This window comes from Hypanus sabinus, chromosome 13, assembly GCF_030144855.1.
Source record: "Hypanus sabinus isolate sHypSab1 chromosome 13, sHypSab1.hap1, whole genome shotgun sequence".
NCBI lineage: Eukaryota > Metazoa > Chordata > Chondrichthyes > Myliobatiformes > Dasyatidae > Hypanus > Hypanus sabinus.
In genome coordinates, this window is record NC_082718.1 from 79,989,066 (window position 1) to 80,004,605 (window position 15,540).

Sequence of the window (15,540 nt, forward strand, 5' to 3'; positions counted from 1 at the left end):
CAAAATTAAAGTCAATAGGATGAGTTGTAAAAGGTGGACAAAATCAAAAAGGGTGAATAAAGGAGTTGTATCTGAATGCACACTGTATACAGAATAAGGTAGGTGAACTTATGGCACAGTTGCAGACTGGCAGGTATGAAGTTGTGGACATCACTGAATCGTGGCTGAAAGAAGATTATAGCTGGGAGCTTAACATCCAAGGATACACATTGTATCAAAGGGACGGGCAGGAAGGCAGAGGGGACGTCGCTGTTCTGTTGGTAAAAATGAAATCAGATCATTAGAAAGAGGTGACATTGGGTCAGAAGGTGCTGAATCATTGTGGATAGAGCTAAGGAACTGCAAGGGTGAAAAGACCCTGATGGGGTTGTATACAGACCCCCAAGCAGTAGTAAGGATGTGGTCCACAAATTACAATGGGAGATAGAAAATGCATGTCAAAAGGGCAATGTTACAATAGTCATGGGGGATTTCAATATGCAGGTAGATTGATAAAACCATGTTCATGCTGGATTTCAAGAGGGAGAATTTCTAGAATGCCTACAAGATGGGTTTTTTAGAGCAGCTCATGGTTGAGCCCACTGGGGGTCCGCTATTCTGCATTGGGTGTTATGAGGGTAGCATCAGGGCTAACAAGACAAATCAAAGCCAATATAAAAGCTAAAGAAAGTGTGTATAATAGAACAAAAATTAGTGGGAAGTTAGAGGATTAGGAAGCTTTTAAAAACCAACAGGAGGCAACTAAGATGTCATAAAGTAGGTGAAGATGGAATATGAAAGTAGGCTAGTCACTAATTTTAAAGAGGATACCAAAAGTTTCTTCAGATACATGAATTGTAAAAGAGAGATGAGAGTGGATATTAACCTGCTGGAAGACAGTGCTGGAGGGGTAGTAATGGGAGAACAGAGAAATGGTGGAGGAACTGAACAAGCATTCACCAGCGTCATCAGGGGTGTGAAGTTACCATAACTGGAGAAAAGGCTCTTAGGAAATGGAAAGGTCTTAGGGTAGATAAGTCACCTGGACCAGATGGTGTACACAACAGGGTTCTGAAAGAGGTGGCTGAAAAAATTGTGGGGGAATTAGTAATGATCCTTCAAGAATCACTAGATTCTGGAATGGTTCCAGATGTCCGGAAAATTGCAAATGCCATTCCACTCTTCAAGAAGGGAGAGAGGCAGAAAATTATAGGCCAGTTAGTCTGACCTCAGTGGTTGGGAAGATGTTGGAGTCGATTATTAAGACTGAGGTCTCAGGGTACTTGGAAGCTCGTGATAAAATGAGGTGTAGTCAACATGGTTTTCTCAAGGTAAAATCTTGCCTGACAGATCAGTTGGAATTCTTTGAAGAAGTAGCAAGCAGGATAGACAAAGAAGATCCATTGTGTACCTTGTTTTTCAGGAGGCCTTTGACAAGGTGCCACACATAAGTCTACTTAACAAGGACAGATTCTAGCATGGATAAACCAGTGGCTGATTGGCAGGAGGCAAAGAGTGGGAATGAAGGGACGATTTTCTGTTTGGCTACCAATGACTAGTGGTGTTCCACAGTGGTCTGTGTTAGGACAGATTCATTTTATGTTATATGTCAATGATTTGGATGATGGAATTGAAGGCTTTGTGGCCATGTTTGCTGACGATACAAAAGTAGGTGAAGGGGCAGGTAATTTTGAGGAAGTAGTGAGGCTACAGAAGGACTTCAACAAGGTAGAAGAATGGGCAAAGAAGTGGCAGATTTAATACAATGTCAGGAAGTGCACTTTGATAGAAGGAATGAAAGTGTTGACTACTTTCTAAATAGAGAGAAAATACAAAAAAAAACTGAGGCTCAAAAGGATTTGGGAGTGCTTGTGCAAGATTCCTTAAAGGTTAATTTGCAGGTTGAGTCTGAGGAGAGGGAGGCAAATGTGATCTTAGCATTCATTTCGAGAGGACTAGAATATAAAACAACTTTTCTCAACATTTTTGCCGTAGAGGAACTCTTGAAATAATTTTCAAGTCTCAGGGAACCCCTGCATAAAAATTATTATAATTTAAAAATTATTATAATCGCCCAAGTTGGGCGAGTCCATTCAATGCTCAGAAAACGCACTTCATGCTCCTCAACAGCCTACCGTCCTCCCTTCCTCGCCATTCAGCACTCACCAATTACCAGCCTACCGTCCTCCCTTCCTCGCCGTACAGCACTCACCAATTACCAGCCTACCGTCCTCCTTTCCTCGCCGTACAGCACTCACCAATTACCAGCCTACCGTCCTCCTTTCCTCGCCGTACAGCACTCACCAATTACCAGCCTACCGTCCTCCTTTCCTCGCCGTACAGCACTCACCAATTACCAGCCTACCGTCCTCCCTTCCTCGCCGTACAGCACTCACCAATTACCAGCCTACCGTCCTCCTTTCCTCACCGTACAGCACTCACCAATTACCAGCCTACCGTCCTCCTTTCCTCACCGTACAGCACTCACCAATTACCAGCCTACCGTCCTCCCTTCCTCGCCGTACAGCACTCACCAATTACCAGCCTACCGTCCTCCCTTCCTCGCCGTACAGCACTCACCAATTACCAGCCTACCGTCCTCCCTTCCTCGCCGTACAGCACTCACCAATTACCAGCCTACCGTCCTCCCTTCCTCGCCATTCAGCACTCACCAATTACTAGCCTACCGTCCTCCCTTCCTCGCCGTACAGCACTCACCAATTACCAGCCTACCGTCCTCCCTTCCTCGCCGTACAGCACTCACCAATTACCAGCCTACCGTCCTCCTTTCCTCGCCGTACAGCACTCACCAATTACCAGCCTACCGTCCTCCCTTCCTCGCCGTACAGCACTCACCAATTATCAATGACCTCCCCTTTCCCTATGGTCTCAACCAAATAAACATGGTCCAACCGCGCACTGCCACACTGGCTGAGCAAACTCTGACGAGTCTGCTAACGGGGCTGCTCGGTCACTGCCCTCCACTGCGAGCACTAGCATCACACGTCACGTGGAGTTCAAAAAACTACGTTTATTTTTCCTTAATCACGATCTCTCGCAGAACCCCTAGCACCCTCTCACGGAACCCCAGTTGAGAAACCCTGATATAAAAGCAAGGATGTAATGTTGAGACTTTATAAGGCACTGGTGAGGCCTCACTTGGGCCTTTGGGCCCCTCATCTTAGCAAGGACGTGCTGAAATTGGAGAGGGTGCAAAGGAAGTTCACAAAAGTGATTCCAGGATAGAATGATTTGTCATATGAAGAGCTTTTGATACCTGTAGGCCTGAATAAATTGGAATTGGGAAGAATGAGGGGTGACTTACTGGAGAACTATCTAAGGTGAAAGGACTTGATGGAGTTAATGTGGAGAAGATATTTTCTATGGTGGGAGAGTCTCACAGTCTCAGATTAGAGGACATCCTTTTAGAACAGAGATGAGGAGAATGTCTTTAGCCAGATAGTGGTGAATCTGTGGAATTCTTTGTCAGAGGCAGCTCTGGATGCCAAGTCTGTATGAATATTTAAGGCAGAGGTTAACAGATTCTATATTAGACAGGACACAAAGGGGTATGGGGAGAAGGCATAAGAATGGGGCTGAGAGGAAAATTGGATCGGCCATGATGGAATGGCAGAACAGACTGAATGGGCCAAATGGCCTAATTCTGTTCCTATATCTTCTGGTCTTATGGTCTCATGAAAAATGATATTTCTTGCAGCAGTGCTCCATGTAAATGTACAAATCTCATTACTGCTCCAAATTTTTATCATGTAGGAGATCAACCAGACTCTGATCTATGACAATACTCCTGAAATGTTCACCAGCAAACAATATCGACTAGGGCCTGTTGCATCTCCACTGTTGTTACGTTTTCATAAATATCTTTTCAGTCCACTTCGTACAAGACAAAGGTCAGCCAAGGGACAGACTAGTGGAAACAGCTTCAACCATAAATCTCCAGCATTTCAAACACCAGCAAGGGTGTGAACAGGAGGGGATGCGTTTATGCAGAATCTGGCCTCTGTTGAATTATCCTGTTTCTGTCTAGTCTTGTATCTCTGTTAGCATCTGACTGACCCTGACCTGTACTATTCCTACGGATTTTATTAGGCGTTAACAGGACTCCAATTGAATATACCCTTTCCCCAGTTTAGTATTGGCTCTATATTCTAAACATAATTGTAGACGGAAAATGCATTCTTCCTACATCAATCAGCTCAAGCAAGTGATAAATTGCCTGATGCAACTATTATCAGTTAAAAATGTTGCCAGTGAGAGTAGTCAGTCTGCCCATATTCCCCAGTGGTTTCTGCTCAATTCTCTGTCATTTCCTCTCTCGATGCACCAGGGAAATCATCCTGTCTGGATAAATCACAACCTGATATGGCAACTGCTCTGCACGTGATCACAAGAAACTGCAGAGAGCCGTAGAAGGTGTTGGTGAGGCCGAATCTGATGTACTGTGTGCAGTACCTCCAGGAAAGATGTAAATTAGGTTGAAAAGTACAGGGAAAATTTCCAGGTCTGGAGGACCTGAGTTAGAAGGAAAGATTAGGACTTTATTCCTTGGAACATAGAAGATTGAGAGGAGATTTGATAGAGGTATACAAAATTATGAGGGATTTAGCTAAGGTATGATGCACCATCAATAACTCACTCTGAGACGTGAAGGCGATATCGGCTTTTAATGACTGGAAGAATGAACAAACAGTGAGTGACCACCATACTACATCCTGGAGACTGAGAGGCTGGGCTCAGGCCTTGATCGCCTTTATACCGGGGTCTGTGAGAGGAGCCACAGGAGCAGTCAGCGGGGGGGGGGGGGGGGCGTGTCCAGACAGGTATATGTAGTTCACCACACCTGGTCCAAGTTGAAGCTGCCTAGAAAATAACAAGTGATTGGGGTTTTCCTTTCTTTCATCCCATGACCTACTTTATCCAAGAGCTTTCAAGTTGCATTTTTAAGTTCCACATGGGGTGTGTTTGAGATGAAGGTAGATATTGGTTTTGTTCACTGGCACGATAGGCTGGACGCTGAGGTATTCCCACAAGTAGGGGAATCTGGAATGGAGGGTGATGCACCATCAATAACTCACTCTGAGACGTAAGGCGAGATATCAACTTTTATTGACTGGAAGAAGGAACAAGCAGTGAGTGACCACCATACTACATCCTGGAGGCTGAGAGGCCGGGCTCAGGCCTTGATCGCCTTTATGCAGGGGTCTGTGGGAGGAGCCACAGGAGCAGTCAGCAGGGGGCGTGTCCTGACAGGTATATGTAGTTCACCACAAGGTAAATGCAAGCAGGCTTTTTTCCACTAAGATTGGGTGGAACTACAACCAGAGGTCATGGGTTAAGTGTGAAAGGTGAAAAATTTAAGGGGAGCATGAGGGGAAACTTTTTCAGTCAAAGGGTCGTGAGAGTGTAGAATGAGCTGCCAGTACAACTGGTGCATGAGTGCTCCATTTCAATGTTTAAGTAAAGTTTGGATAGGTACATGGATGGGAGGGGTATGGAGTGCTATGGTGTAGATCGATGGGTGTAGGCAGTTTAAATGGTTTCAACATGGACTAGAAGGGCCAAATGGCCTGTCTCTGTGCTGTACTTTTCTGTGCATTTATGACTCTAGTTGTGGACGCAACTCAGCACTTCGTGAAACCCAGCCTCCTCTCCATGGACTCTTTCTATACTTCTCACTGCCTCAGTAAAACAGTGATATAATCAAAGACCCCCTTGTGTGAGAAGTGGGAAGGTAGGGAGATCTCCAGAGTCCCTGATGACTTCACCTGCGAGAAGTGCATCCAGCTGCAGCTTCTAACACTCTGCATTAGGGAGGTGGAGCTGGAACTGGATGAACTCCAGATCATTCGGGAGGCTGAGGGGTGATAGGTAGGACATATAGGGAGGTAGTTACTCCCAAGGTGCAGGGCACAGGAAACTGGATGACAGTCAGGAAAGAGAATGGGGTTAAGCAGCCAATACAGAGCACCCCTGCTCCCATTCCCCCTCAACAACAGGTATATCACTTTGGATACTGTTGGTGGGGGATGACCTAACAGGAAATCACTGTAGTCAGGTCACTGGGACTGAGTCTGACTCTGTGACTCAGGTGGGAAGGGGGGGAAGAGGTGAGCTGTGGTGACAGGGGATTCATTAGGGGAACAGATAGGAATTCTGTGGACAAGAACGAGATTCCCAGATGGTATGTTGCCTCCGGGTGCCAGAGTCCAAGGCACCTCGGATCAAATCCTCGGAATTCTTAAGTGGGAGGGGTCATGGTCTGTGTAGGTGCCAATAACGTCAGTAAGAAGAGTGACGAGGTTCTGCTAAGTGAGTTTAGGGAGTTAGGCGCTAAGTTAAAAGACAGGGCCTCCATGGTTGTGATCTCAGGATTGCTATATTGAGTGTAGGAGTAAAGAAGTCCTCCTGCAGCTGTACAGGGCCCTGGTGAGACCCCACCTGGAGTATTGTCTGCAGTTTTGGTCTCCAAATTTGAGGAAGGACATTCTTGCTATTGAGGGAGTGCAGTGTAGGTTCACAAGGTTAATTCCCGGAATGGCGGGACTGTCCTATGTTGAAAGATTGGAGCGACTGGGCTTGTATACACTGGAATTTAGAAGGATGAGAGGGGATCTGATTGAAACATATAAGATTATTAAGGGATTGGACACACTGGAGGCAGGTAGCATGTTCCCGCTGATGGGTGAGTCCAGAACTAGAGGCCACAGTTTAAGAATAAGGGGTAGACCATTTAGAACAGAGATGCGGAAAAACTTTTTCACCCAGAGAGTGGTGGATATGTGGAATGCTCTGCCCCAGAAGGCAGTGGAAGCCAAGTCTCTGGATGCATTCAAGAGAGAGTTAGATAGAGCTGTTATAGATAGCAGGGTCAAGGGATATGGGGAGAGGGCAGGAACGGGGTACTGATTGTGTATGATCAGCCATGATCACAATGGTGGTGCTAGCTAGAAGGGCCGAATGGCCGACTCCTGCACCTACTGTCTATTGTCTACCTGTGCTACATGCAAGTGAGGCCAGAAATAGGAAGGAATCGAAAGGTTGAGCACGATGTGACTAGTGTCCTGAGCTGCGTATATTACAGTGCAGAAAGGAAGACGGATGAGCTCGGCATGGATCAGCGCTTGGAATTGTGATATTGTAAGTCATGGTTGCAGAAGGGGCAGGACTAGTAGCTCGATATTACGGGGTTCCATTGTTTTAGATGCGACAGAGCGGGGCAGAGGGTGTGGTGTTGCTAGTCTGGGACAATGTCGTGCCAGTGCTCAGTCAGGACAGACTGGAGAGCCCGCCTACTGAGGCTTCATGGGTGAGACTGAGAAATAAGAAAGGTATGACCACATTGTGGAATTGTATTACAAACCACCCAACCGTCCGTAGGATTGAGAGGAACAAATTTGTAGAGAGATTGTAGACTGTTGCAAGAAGCATGAGAGTTGTTATAGTAAGTGATTTTAACTTTCCACATATTGACCAAGACTCTCATATTGTAAAAGGACTAGATGGGATAAAGTTTGTCATATGTGTTCAGGAAAGTGTCCTTCATCAGTACATAAAAGTCCCACTGAGAGAGTGTGCAACACTTGAACTGCTATCTGGGAATAAATCAGGGCAGGTGACAGAAATTTGCGTAGGGGGACACTTTGCATCTGGTGATCATAATGCCATTAGATTCAAGGTAAATATGGACAAGGATAGGTCTGGTCTGCATGTTGAGATTCTAAATTGGAGAAAGGCCAACTTTGATGGTATCAGAAAGGATCTGGCAAATGTGGATTGGGACAGGCTGTTTTCTGGCAAAGGTGCTTTTGGTCAGTGGGAGGCCTACAAAAGTGAAATTTTGAGTGTACAAAGCTTGTAATATTCCTGTCAGGATAAAAGTTAAAGATAACAGTTTTAGAGGACCTTGGCTTTAAAGAGATATTGAAGCCTTGTTTAAGAGAAAAACAAGGTATATGGCAGGTATGGGCAGGTAGGAACAAATGAGGTGCTTATGGAGTATAAAAAATACAAGAGAACACAAGAAAAAAATCAGGAGGGCTACAAGAAGGCATGAGGTTGCCCTAGCAGACTAGGTGAGGCATAATCCCAAGGGCTTCTATAGATATGTTAAGAGCAAAAGGACTGCAAGGGACAAAATTGGACCCCTGAAATTGTATGTGCCTTAGCAGAGATATTTAAATCATCCTTAGCCACAGATGAGGTGCTGGAGGATTGGAGGATAGCTATTGATGTTCTACTGTTTAAGAAAGGCTCTAAAAATAAATCAGGAGATGATAGGATGGTGAGCCTGACATCAGTAGTGGGTGAGTTCTAAAATGGATTTTATGCATCTATATTTATTGTGAGATGGCCACAGTATCTATGTATCTATAGAAGTGAGGTCATAGACCCTATTCACACTACGGAGGAGGAGGAGTCTGTTGTCTTGAGGCAAATTAGGGTAGAGAAATCTGACAAGGTGTGCCCTTTGACCCTGTGGGAGGCAAGTGCAGAAATTGTATGGGGCCTAGCAGAGATATTTAAATCGTCCTTAGCCGTTGATGAAATACCGAAGGATTGGAGGATAGCTATTGTTTGTCCACTATTTACGAAAGGCTCTTAAAAATACACCAGGAAATTATAGGCTGGTAAGCCTATAATCAGTAGTGGGAAAGTTATTGTGAGGTATTCTAAGGGACTGGATGTATGAGTATTTGGAAAGATGGGCTGATTAGGGATAGTCAACATGGCTTTGTGTGCAGTAAGTGGTGTCAAACCAACCATACAGAGTTTTTCGAGGAAGTTACCGGGTAAGTTGATGAGGCAAGGCATTGGATGTTGTCTACATGGACTTTAGCAAGGCATTTGTCAAGGTCCCACATGGAAGATTGGTCAAGAAGGTTCAGTCGCTTGGCATTCAAAATGAGGAAGTAAATTGGATTAGACATCGGCTTTGTGGGAGACACTGAAGAATGGTAGTAGATGGCTGCCTCTGAATGAAGGCCTGTGTCTAGTGGAGTGTTGCAGGGATCAGTGCTGGGTGTGTTGTTGTTTGTCATCTATATCAATAATCTGGAAAATGTGGTTAACCAGGTCACTAATTTGCAGATGACACTGCGACTGGGGATGCAGTGCACAGCAAAGAAGACCATCAGACTATGCAGTGGAATCTGGACCTGTTGGAACAACAGGCTTAAAAAATGACAGATGGAATTTAATGCAGACAAGTGCAAGGTTTTGCACTTCATTTGAACAAACCAGGGGAGGTCTTACACAGTGAACAAAAGGCACTGTGGAGTGTGGTAGAACAAAGGGATCTGGGAATACAGGTTCATAATTCATTGAGTGTGCATCACAAGTAGATAAGGTCGTAAAGAAAGCTTTTGGCACATTTGCCTTCATAAATCAAAGTATTGAGTACAGGAGATGGGATGTTATGGTGAAGTTGTGTGAGATGTTGGTGAGGCCTAATTTGGAGTATTGAGTGCAGCTTTGGTCACGATGTAAAGAAGGTTGAACGTGTAGAGAGAAAATTTACAAGGATGTTGCTGGGACTGGAGGACCTGAGTAATAAGGGAAGATTGAATAAGTTAGGACTATATTCCGTAGAACATAGAAGATTGAGGGGAGATTTGATAGTGGTATACAAAATTATGAGGGGTTCTGACTGGGTAAATGCAAGCAGGCTTTTTCTAGTGAGGTTGGGTGGGACTACAACTAGAGGTCATTACATCTGGAGGGTGAAAGGTGAAGTCTTCACTCAGAGGGTCATGAGAGTGTGGAATGAGCAGCCAGCACACTCCACACTCACAAGAGGTTCATGCGAGCTTGATTTCAATGTTGAAGAGAAGTTTGGATAGATACATGGAGGGCAGGGGTAAGGTGGATGGAACTAGGCAGTTTAAATGATTCGGTATAGACTAGATGGGCTGAAGGGCTGGTTTCTGTACTGTACTTCTCTGCAATTCTGTAAAATGGTCCCCTAGTATGATAAAATAGATTCAGGGGCGCAAAATCTCCCTTGAGAACACCTTTTACCTTATAGTCTACCTGTACTGCACTTTCTCTGTAACACTTTATTTTGCGTTCTGTTTTACCCTCAATGCACTGTTGTAATAAAATTATATAGAACATAGAATACAGTTTGGACCCCTTGGCCTATTAAGTTGTGCTATCCTTTAAACCTACTCCAGCAGGTGAGACCCCACCTGGAGTATTGTGTGCAGGTTTGGTCTCCAAATTTGAGGAAGGACATTCTTGCTATTGAGGGAGTGGAGCGTAGGTTCACAAGGTTAATTCCCGGAATGGCGGGACTGTCATATGTTGAAAGATTGGAGTGACTGGGCTTGTATACACTGGAATTTAGAAGGATGAGAGGGGATCTGATTGAAACATATAAGATTATTAAGGGATTGGACACGCTGGAGGCAGGAAGCATGTTCCCGCTGATGGGTGAGTCCAGAACTAGAGGCCACAGTTTATGAATAAGGGGTAGGCCATTTAGAACAGAGATGTGGAACAACTTTTTCACCCAGAGAGTGGTGGATATGTGGAATGCTCTGCCCCAGAAGGCAGTGGAAGCCAAGTCTCTGGCTGCATTCAAGAGAGAGTTAGATAGAGCTGTTATAGATAGCAGGGTCAAGGGATATGGGGAGAGGGCAGGAACGGGGTACTGATTGTGTATGTTCAGCCATGATCACAGTGAATGGTGGTGCTGGCTAGAAGGGCCGAATGGCCTACTCCTGCACCTACTGTCTATTGTCTACTCCTCAATCAATCTAACCCTTCTTTCCTACACACCCTCCCTATGGATGACATCTGTGATGATCAATATGCATGACATGCAAATCAAAGTGTTTTGCTTATCTTATTTCATTACACACATTTTATTATAGTGCTCTGAGTTTTGCTTCAGATGATAACATTTTTGAATTCTTTCAATGTTATTAGCTATTTTAGAATCTTAATTGGAATAAATGTTAATAGATGCATTTTTAATTTGTGGTCTTCTCTCTCTGATTTAAAAGAAGTTTCTTTAACAAAAGTAGTCAATTCTTGTTAAATTGTTTCCTAGTACCATGATATTCCTGGATCGAACTGTACGACTAACTCAGACTGTGTGCCTGGAGAAATGGGTCCTCTTGGAAACGGTACTGTATCAAATGACATGGTTGTGGGAAAAGGATGGTATAGAGGGAAAAAAGAAATAACCAGCAAAATTATTTTAGCATTATACATTATTTCTTACTTACCTACTGCCCATTACACAGCTGGCATTTAGGGCAGCAATGAAGGTCCTCCGTCTCTAGTCACAAAGAAGAAAATATCTGCAGATGCTGGAAATCGAAGCAACATACACAAAGTGCTGGAGGAACTCAGCAGGCCAGGCAGATCTACGGGAAAAAAGTACAGTTGATGTACTTTTTTCCAGAGATGCTGCCTTGCCTGCTGAGTTCCTTCAACATTTTGTGCGTGTTGCCTCCATCTCTAATGGTGTTCAGAATCTCCTTCATCATGTCAGTAGCTTCCTCTCAGTTTTCACTACTGTCAGCCCCGGGTAGGGACTCAGGAATACCGTCGCACTGAGAAGTAGAAGGATTTTCATTGTTCTTTCCATAACAATTTTGTTTTAACCAATCAGGGTTGTTACCCCTGAGCTGAACCTCCAAACCTGGAGGACTGGTGGACCACTCATAGTCTGACCTCTACCCTCTGACCTGTTTGGCATGGGGGTGCCCCTACCAAGAGCCAGATCATAGCTGTCTGTGTCATTGAGGCACTCAAGCCTCCAAACCACATCAAGATTGTGGTCCTCTTGGAGGATTATACACTATATATGAGGAAAAATAAGACTTGATTCTTTTCAGGAAATACTGGCAGTTTTGCAAAGAACCATTAGTGTACCCTCATGAAAATGCCAGGAAGTTTAGGATTTTGATGCTGGTGTGAATAAGATGGAGGTTCCATCCTCCCAGCTGCCTTCCAGCAGAAGTTTCGTGACTATGCTGTCCAGTCTGAATCCTCACAGAGCACGATTTTGATACAAATCCCCAGTGCTTGAACTGGGGCGTCCATTCTAAGAGTCAACAAGGTAGAAGGTACATGCTTAAATTTATTGATTTTTAATGCATTCAATTTATCTTTTAAGTCTTTTAAAATCTTTCAACAATTAAACTCTTTGGCATGATTATTAATGTTAATTTAAACATTTTGCACTTCAACGGCTGGCTAAAACAGGACCAGGTGGCCAAGCCAGATGTAAAGAGTATATTTTAGCATTTCATGGGCAGAGCTGTACTTGTTCCCCACTACTGGAAGAACTGGTTTTGCCTCAGGGACACCATTCTTGAGGTTGGAGCCTGTCTGTACTTTCTATCGAGTTGCCCTGGGAAGTCTTCATACGCACAATCCTTTATAGTGATAGCAGGGAGCTCACTGCTGATTGCAAGTTTTAGATAATGATTTCAAGTTGCTAATTGTGTGGAGGTTAAATCCAGGACTCCCATTACATTGCAGGCTTCAGTGACATGGTGCTCTGTATTCTATTTAGTTGATCAGAAAGACCTTTTGCCCTCTCTCTCCAAAAGTCATATCAAATTCTGTTGACCAATTCCTAATTTGCATCAAATTCCATTCAATTAATGCCCGTGTCCTTGCTGACCAATATTGATGACCGGTTTGACAAAACCTCACTTATCATCATTGTTTTTCTACAGACTAACAGATTCTGAGATCTTTCTCATTCTTGAGTTCCAGCCTCTTGCAAATTCCATTTTACAACCTTACCTCTACCTTACCTTGGTGTTATAAGATGATTGAGTGGTTCACGAGTACAATAATATGGGCACTTGACCCAACAAACCACCTTGTTATAATCTTGCACCTTACTGTCTACCTGCACTGTACTTTATTCTGGATTTTGTTATTCTTTTATCTTGTACTATCTCTTTGCACCATGTAATGACTTGATCTGTATGAACAGTATGCAAAACAAGTTTTTCACTGTACCTTGGTATATTTGACGATAATAAAGCAGTTCCATTTCTAATAGCAAAGCATTATTCATTCAGCTGCCAAGGATTAAGTTATAGATTTTCCTTACTGTAAGACCAAAAGATATAGGAGCAGATTTAGGCTATTTAGCCCATCAAGTCTGCACCACCATTTCATCATGGCTGATTCATTTTTCCTCTCAGCCCCAATCTCCTGCCTTCTCCCTGTATCCCTTCATGCCCTGACTAATGAAGAATCTATCAACCTCTGCATTAAATATACATAAAAACCTGGCCTCCACAGCTGCCTGTGGCAGTGAGTTCCACAGATTCACCACTTAAAGAAATTCCTCCTCACCTCTGTTCTAAAAGGATGTCCCTCTATTCTGAGGCTGTGTCCTCGATATTGTTGCTCCTATCCATCAAAACCAGCCCAGAATTTAGCCATTATTGTTGGGAGTGGGGTGTCATTATCACTGTTCCCCCCCCCCTGAAAACTCCAGGGGCTGCCAGCCTGGTTTACAAAGACTGGCACCGGGCATACAAAGGAAAGTCAGGAATCTGATTATCTTCGGGGCTTGGTCTCCATTGAACCAATGAATTTCCCAAGTTATTATTTACCAAAATAAATTGCTGCAATAAACAGGAGAAAGTTTCAATTGCTTTTAATCACGGTCACAATCACTCTTCCTGCACAGGGGTAAAGACGGGGAGATGTGTAACTTTCCGTGATTCGATAAAGACATGTGAAGTCTATGCCTGGTGTCCAGTCGAGAACACAGCGTCAACGAGGTTTTTATAACGCTCTTGCTAACTACTGCTTCTTGCCACGGCCGTTCTTATGATTAGCTATCTGTAGTGTTACAGCTATTATTTGGCAACTACTGTTGATATTAACGTCAAGCAACTTCGGCTGGGGGATTGACAATATGCATAGGCACAATAAATTACCGGAAAGAATCAACTGGTTAGGTAGCATCCGCAGAAAACAAAACAGAGAGAGAAAGAGCATGGTGAAAATACACTCTAAATGAATTCACCTAACTGAATAGTTAATCAGTTAATAAGCTGAGCGAGTGGCACTCCTCAGTTGTAGCACTACCGTTCAGAGTGATCAGAGCGAGCAAGTGCAGCCTGCTCGAGGAACTTCCACTAAGGTACCTGAGCTTCAGACATTGTGGCACTTCAGGAAGGACAGGGCTACAGTCCCGGGCACATATAGCGTCAGGGGCACGTTAGTGTAGGGGGTGGCACAGTAGCGTAGTGAATAGCTCAACGCTTTGCTGTACTGGCGACCTGGGTTCAGTTCCCACCGCTGCCTGTCAGGAGTTTGTACGTTCTCCCCATGACCAGGTGGGTTTCCTCCAGGTCCTCTGGTTTCCTCCCACAGTCCAAAGACGTACCAATTGGTAGGTTACAAACCAGAGAAAACCTGCAGATGTTGGAAATCCGAGCAACCCACGCCGAATGTGGAGTAACTCAGCCGGCCGGGCAGCATCTATGGAAAAAAGCAAACAGTCGATGCTTCAGCCCAAAACTTAAACTGTTTACTCTTTTCTATAGATGCTGCCTGGCCTACTGAGCTCCTCCAGCATTTTGTGTGTGTTGCCCAGTTGGTAGGTTAATTGGTCATTGTAAATTGTCCTGTGGTTCAGCTGGGATTAAATTGGAGGTCTGTTGGGCAGCACGGTTCGAAGGGCGGAGAAGGCCAAATAAATAAATAAATAAATATAGTTGGGGTGCTGAGACCTTTACACAGTACTGTGTGTTTTCTTTCCAGTTACCAAATAACACTTAATACTACTCAGCTAATACAAAGCTAAATATCCTAATTTCTGTTTCCCAAGCACCTTCCTATTTTAACCAATATACAGTACTGGTTATGCCACCACTGATGGCAGGCAGACAATCTATGAAGAGTATTGACAATGGCTGGGGTCACCCGTTTTCTAAAGACACTGCCCAGAAGAAGGCAATGACAAACTGCTTCTGTGGAAAAACTTGCCAAGAACAATCATGGTCATGGAAAGACTATCGTGAGCCATAACACACCATACACAAATGAATTAATAGTACTGTGAGAAAGCCCTAAACACCCCAGCTATCTATATATGCCTCAGAAATATCACGTTCCAAGAGGTAGTCACATAGAGTAAGTTCCACAAATTTGATCATCAGCGACGGGATGATATGACTTGAAGAGAAGCAGGTGGAGGGATCTAGGGGGTAGCTATAGAGAAGCTTTAACATTTACCCTTCTGTAACAGGTACCGAATTCTTGCTCTCCAAATGGAAGTGGGGACTGCAGACAGAATGTGCCTCATACCAGAGGCCATTCCAGAGTGGAGAGAAAAATCATGAAGGACAGCATAGTTAGGAGAAAAGACACTGTTCTCTGCAGCAAAGGGGGAGAGGCCTGAAAGCTGTGGGACCAGAATTAAGGACATCTCCTGGGTTGGAGAAGACCTTGGAATGGGAGGAGAGGGATCAGTTACCGTGGTCTAGTGAGCCTCAAAGGGCATGGGTAGCATTAGGCCAGTTTTGCAGAGGGATTAAGAACAACTTGTGG

At 44.3% G+C, this 15,540-nt stretch overlaps 1 protein-coding gene across 6 annotated transcripts in view; it reads left to right on the plus strand.

Moving 5' to 3' along the window:
- LOC132404044 (P2X purinoceptor 2-like) overlaps positions 1 to 15,540 on the plus strand; it is an 86,269-nt gene that overhangs the window by 25,925 nt on the left and 44,804 nt on the right. For all 6 annotated transcript variants that reach the window (XM_059988022.1, XM_059988017.1, XM_059988020.1 and 3 more), the window contains exons 4-5: positions 11,054 to 11,129; positions 13,670 to 13,763. In XM_059988022.1, coding sequence (XP_059844005.1) covers positions 11,054 to 11,129; positions 13,670 to 13,763 — 170 coding nt within the window. The remainder of the gene's footprint in view (positions 1 to 11,053; positions 11,130 to 13,669; positions 13,764 to 15,540) is intronic.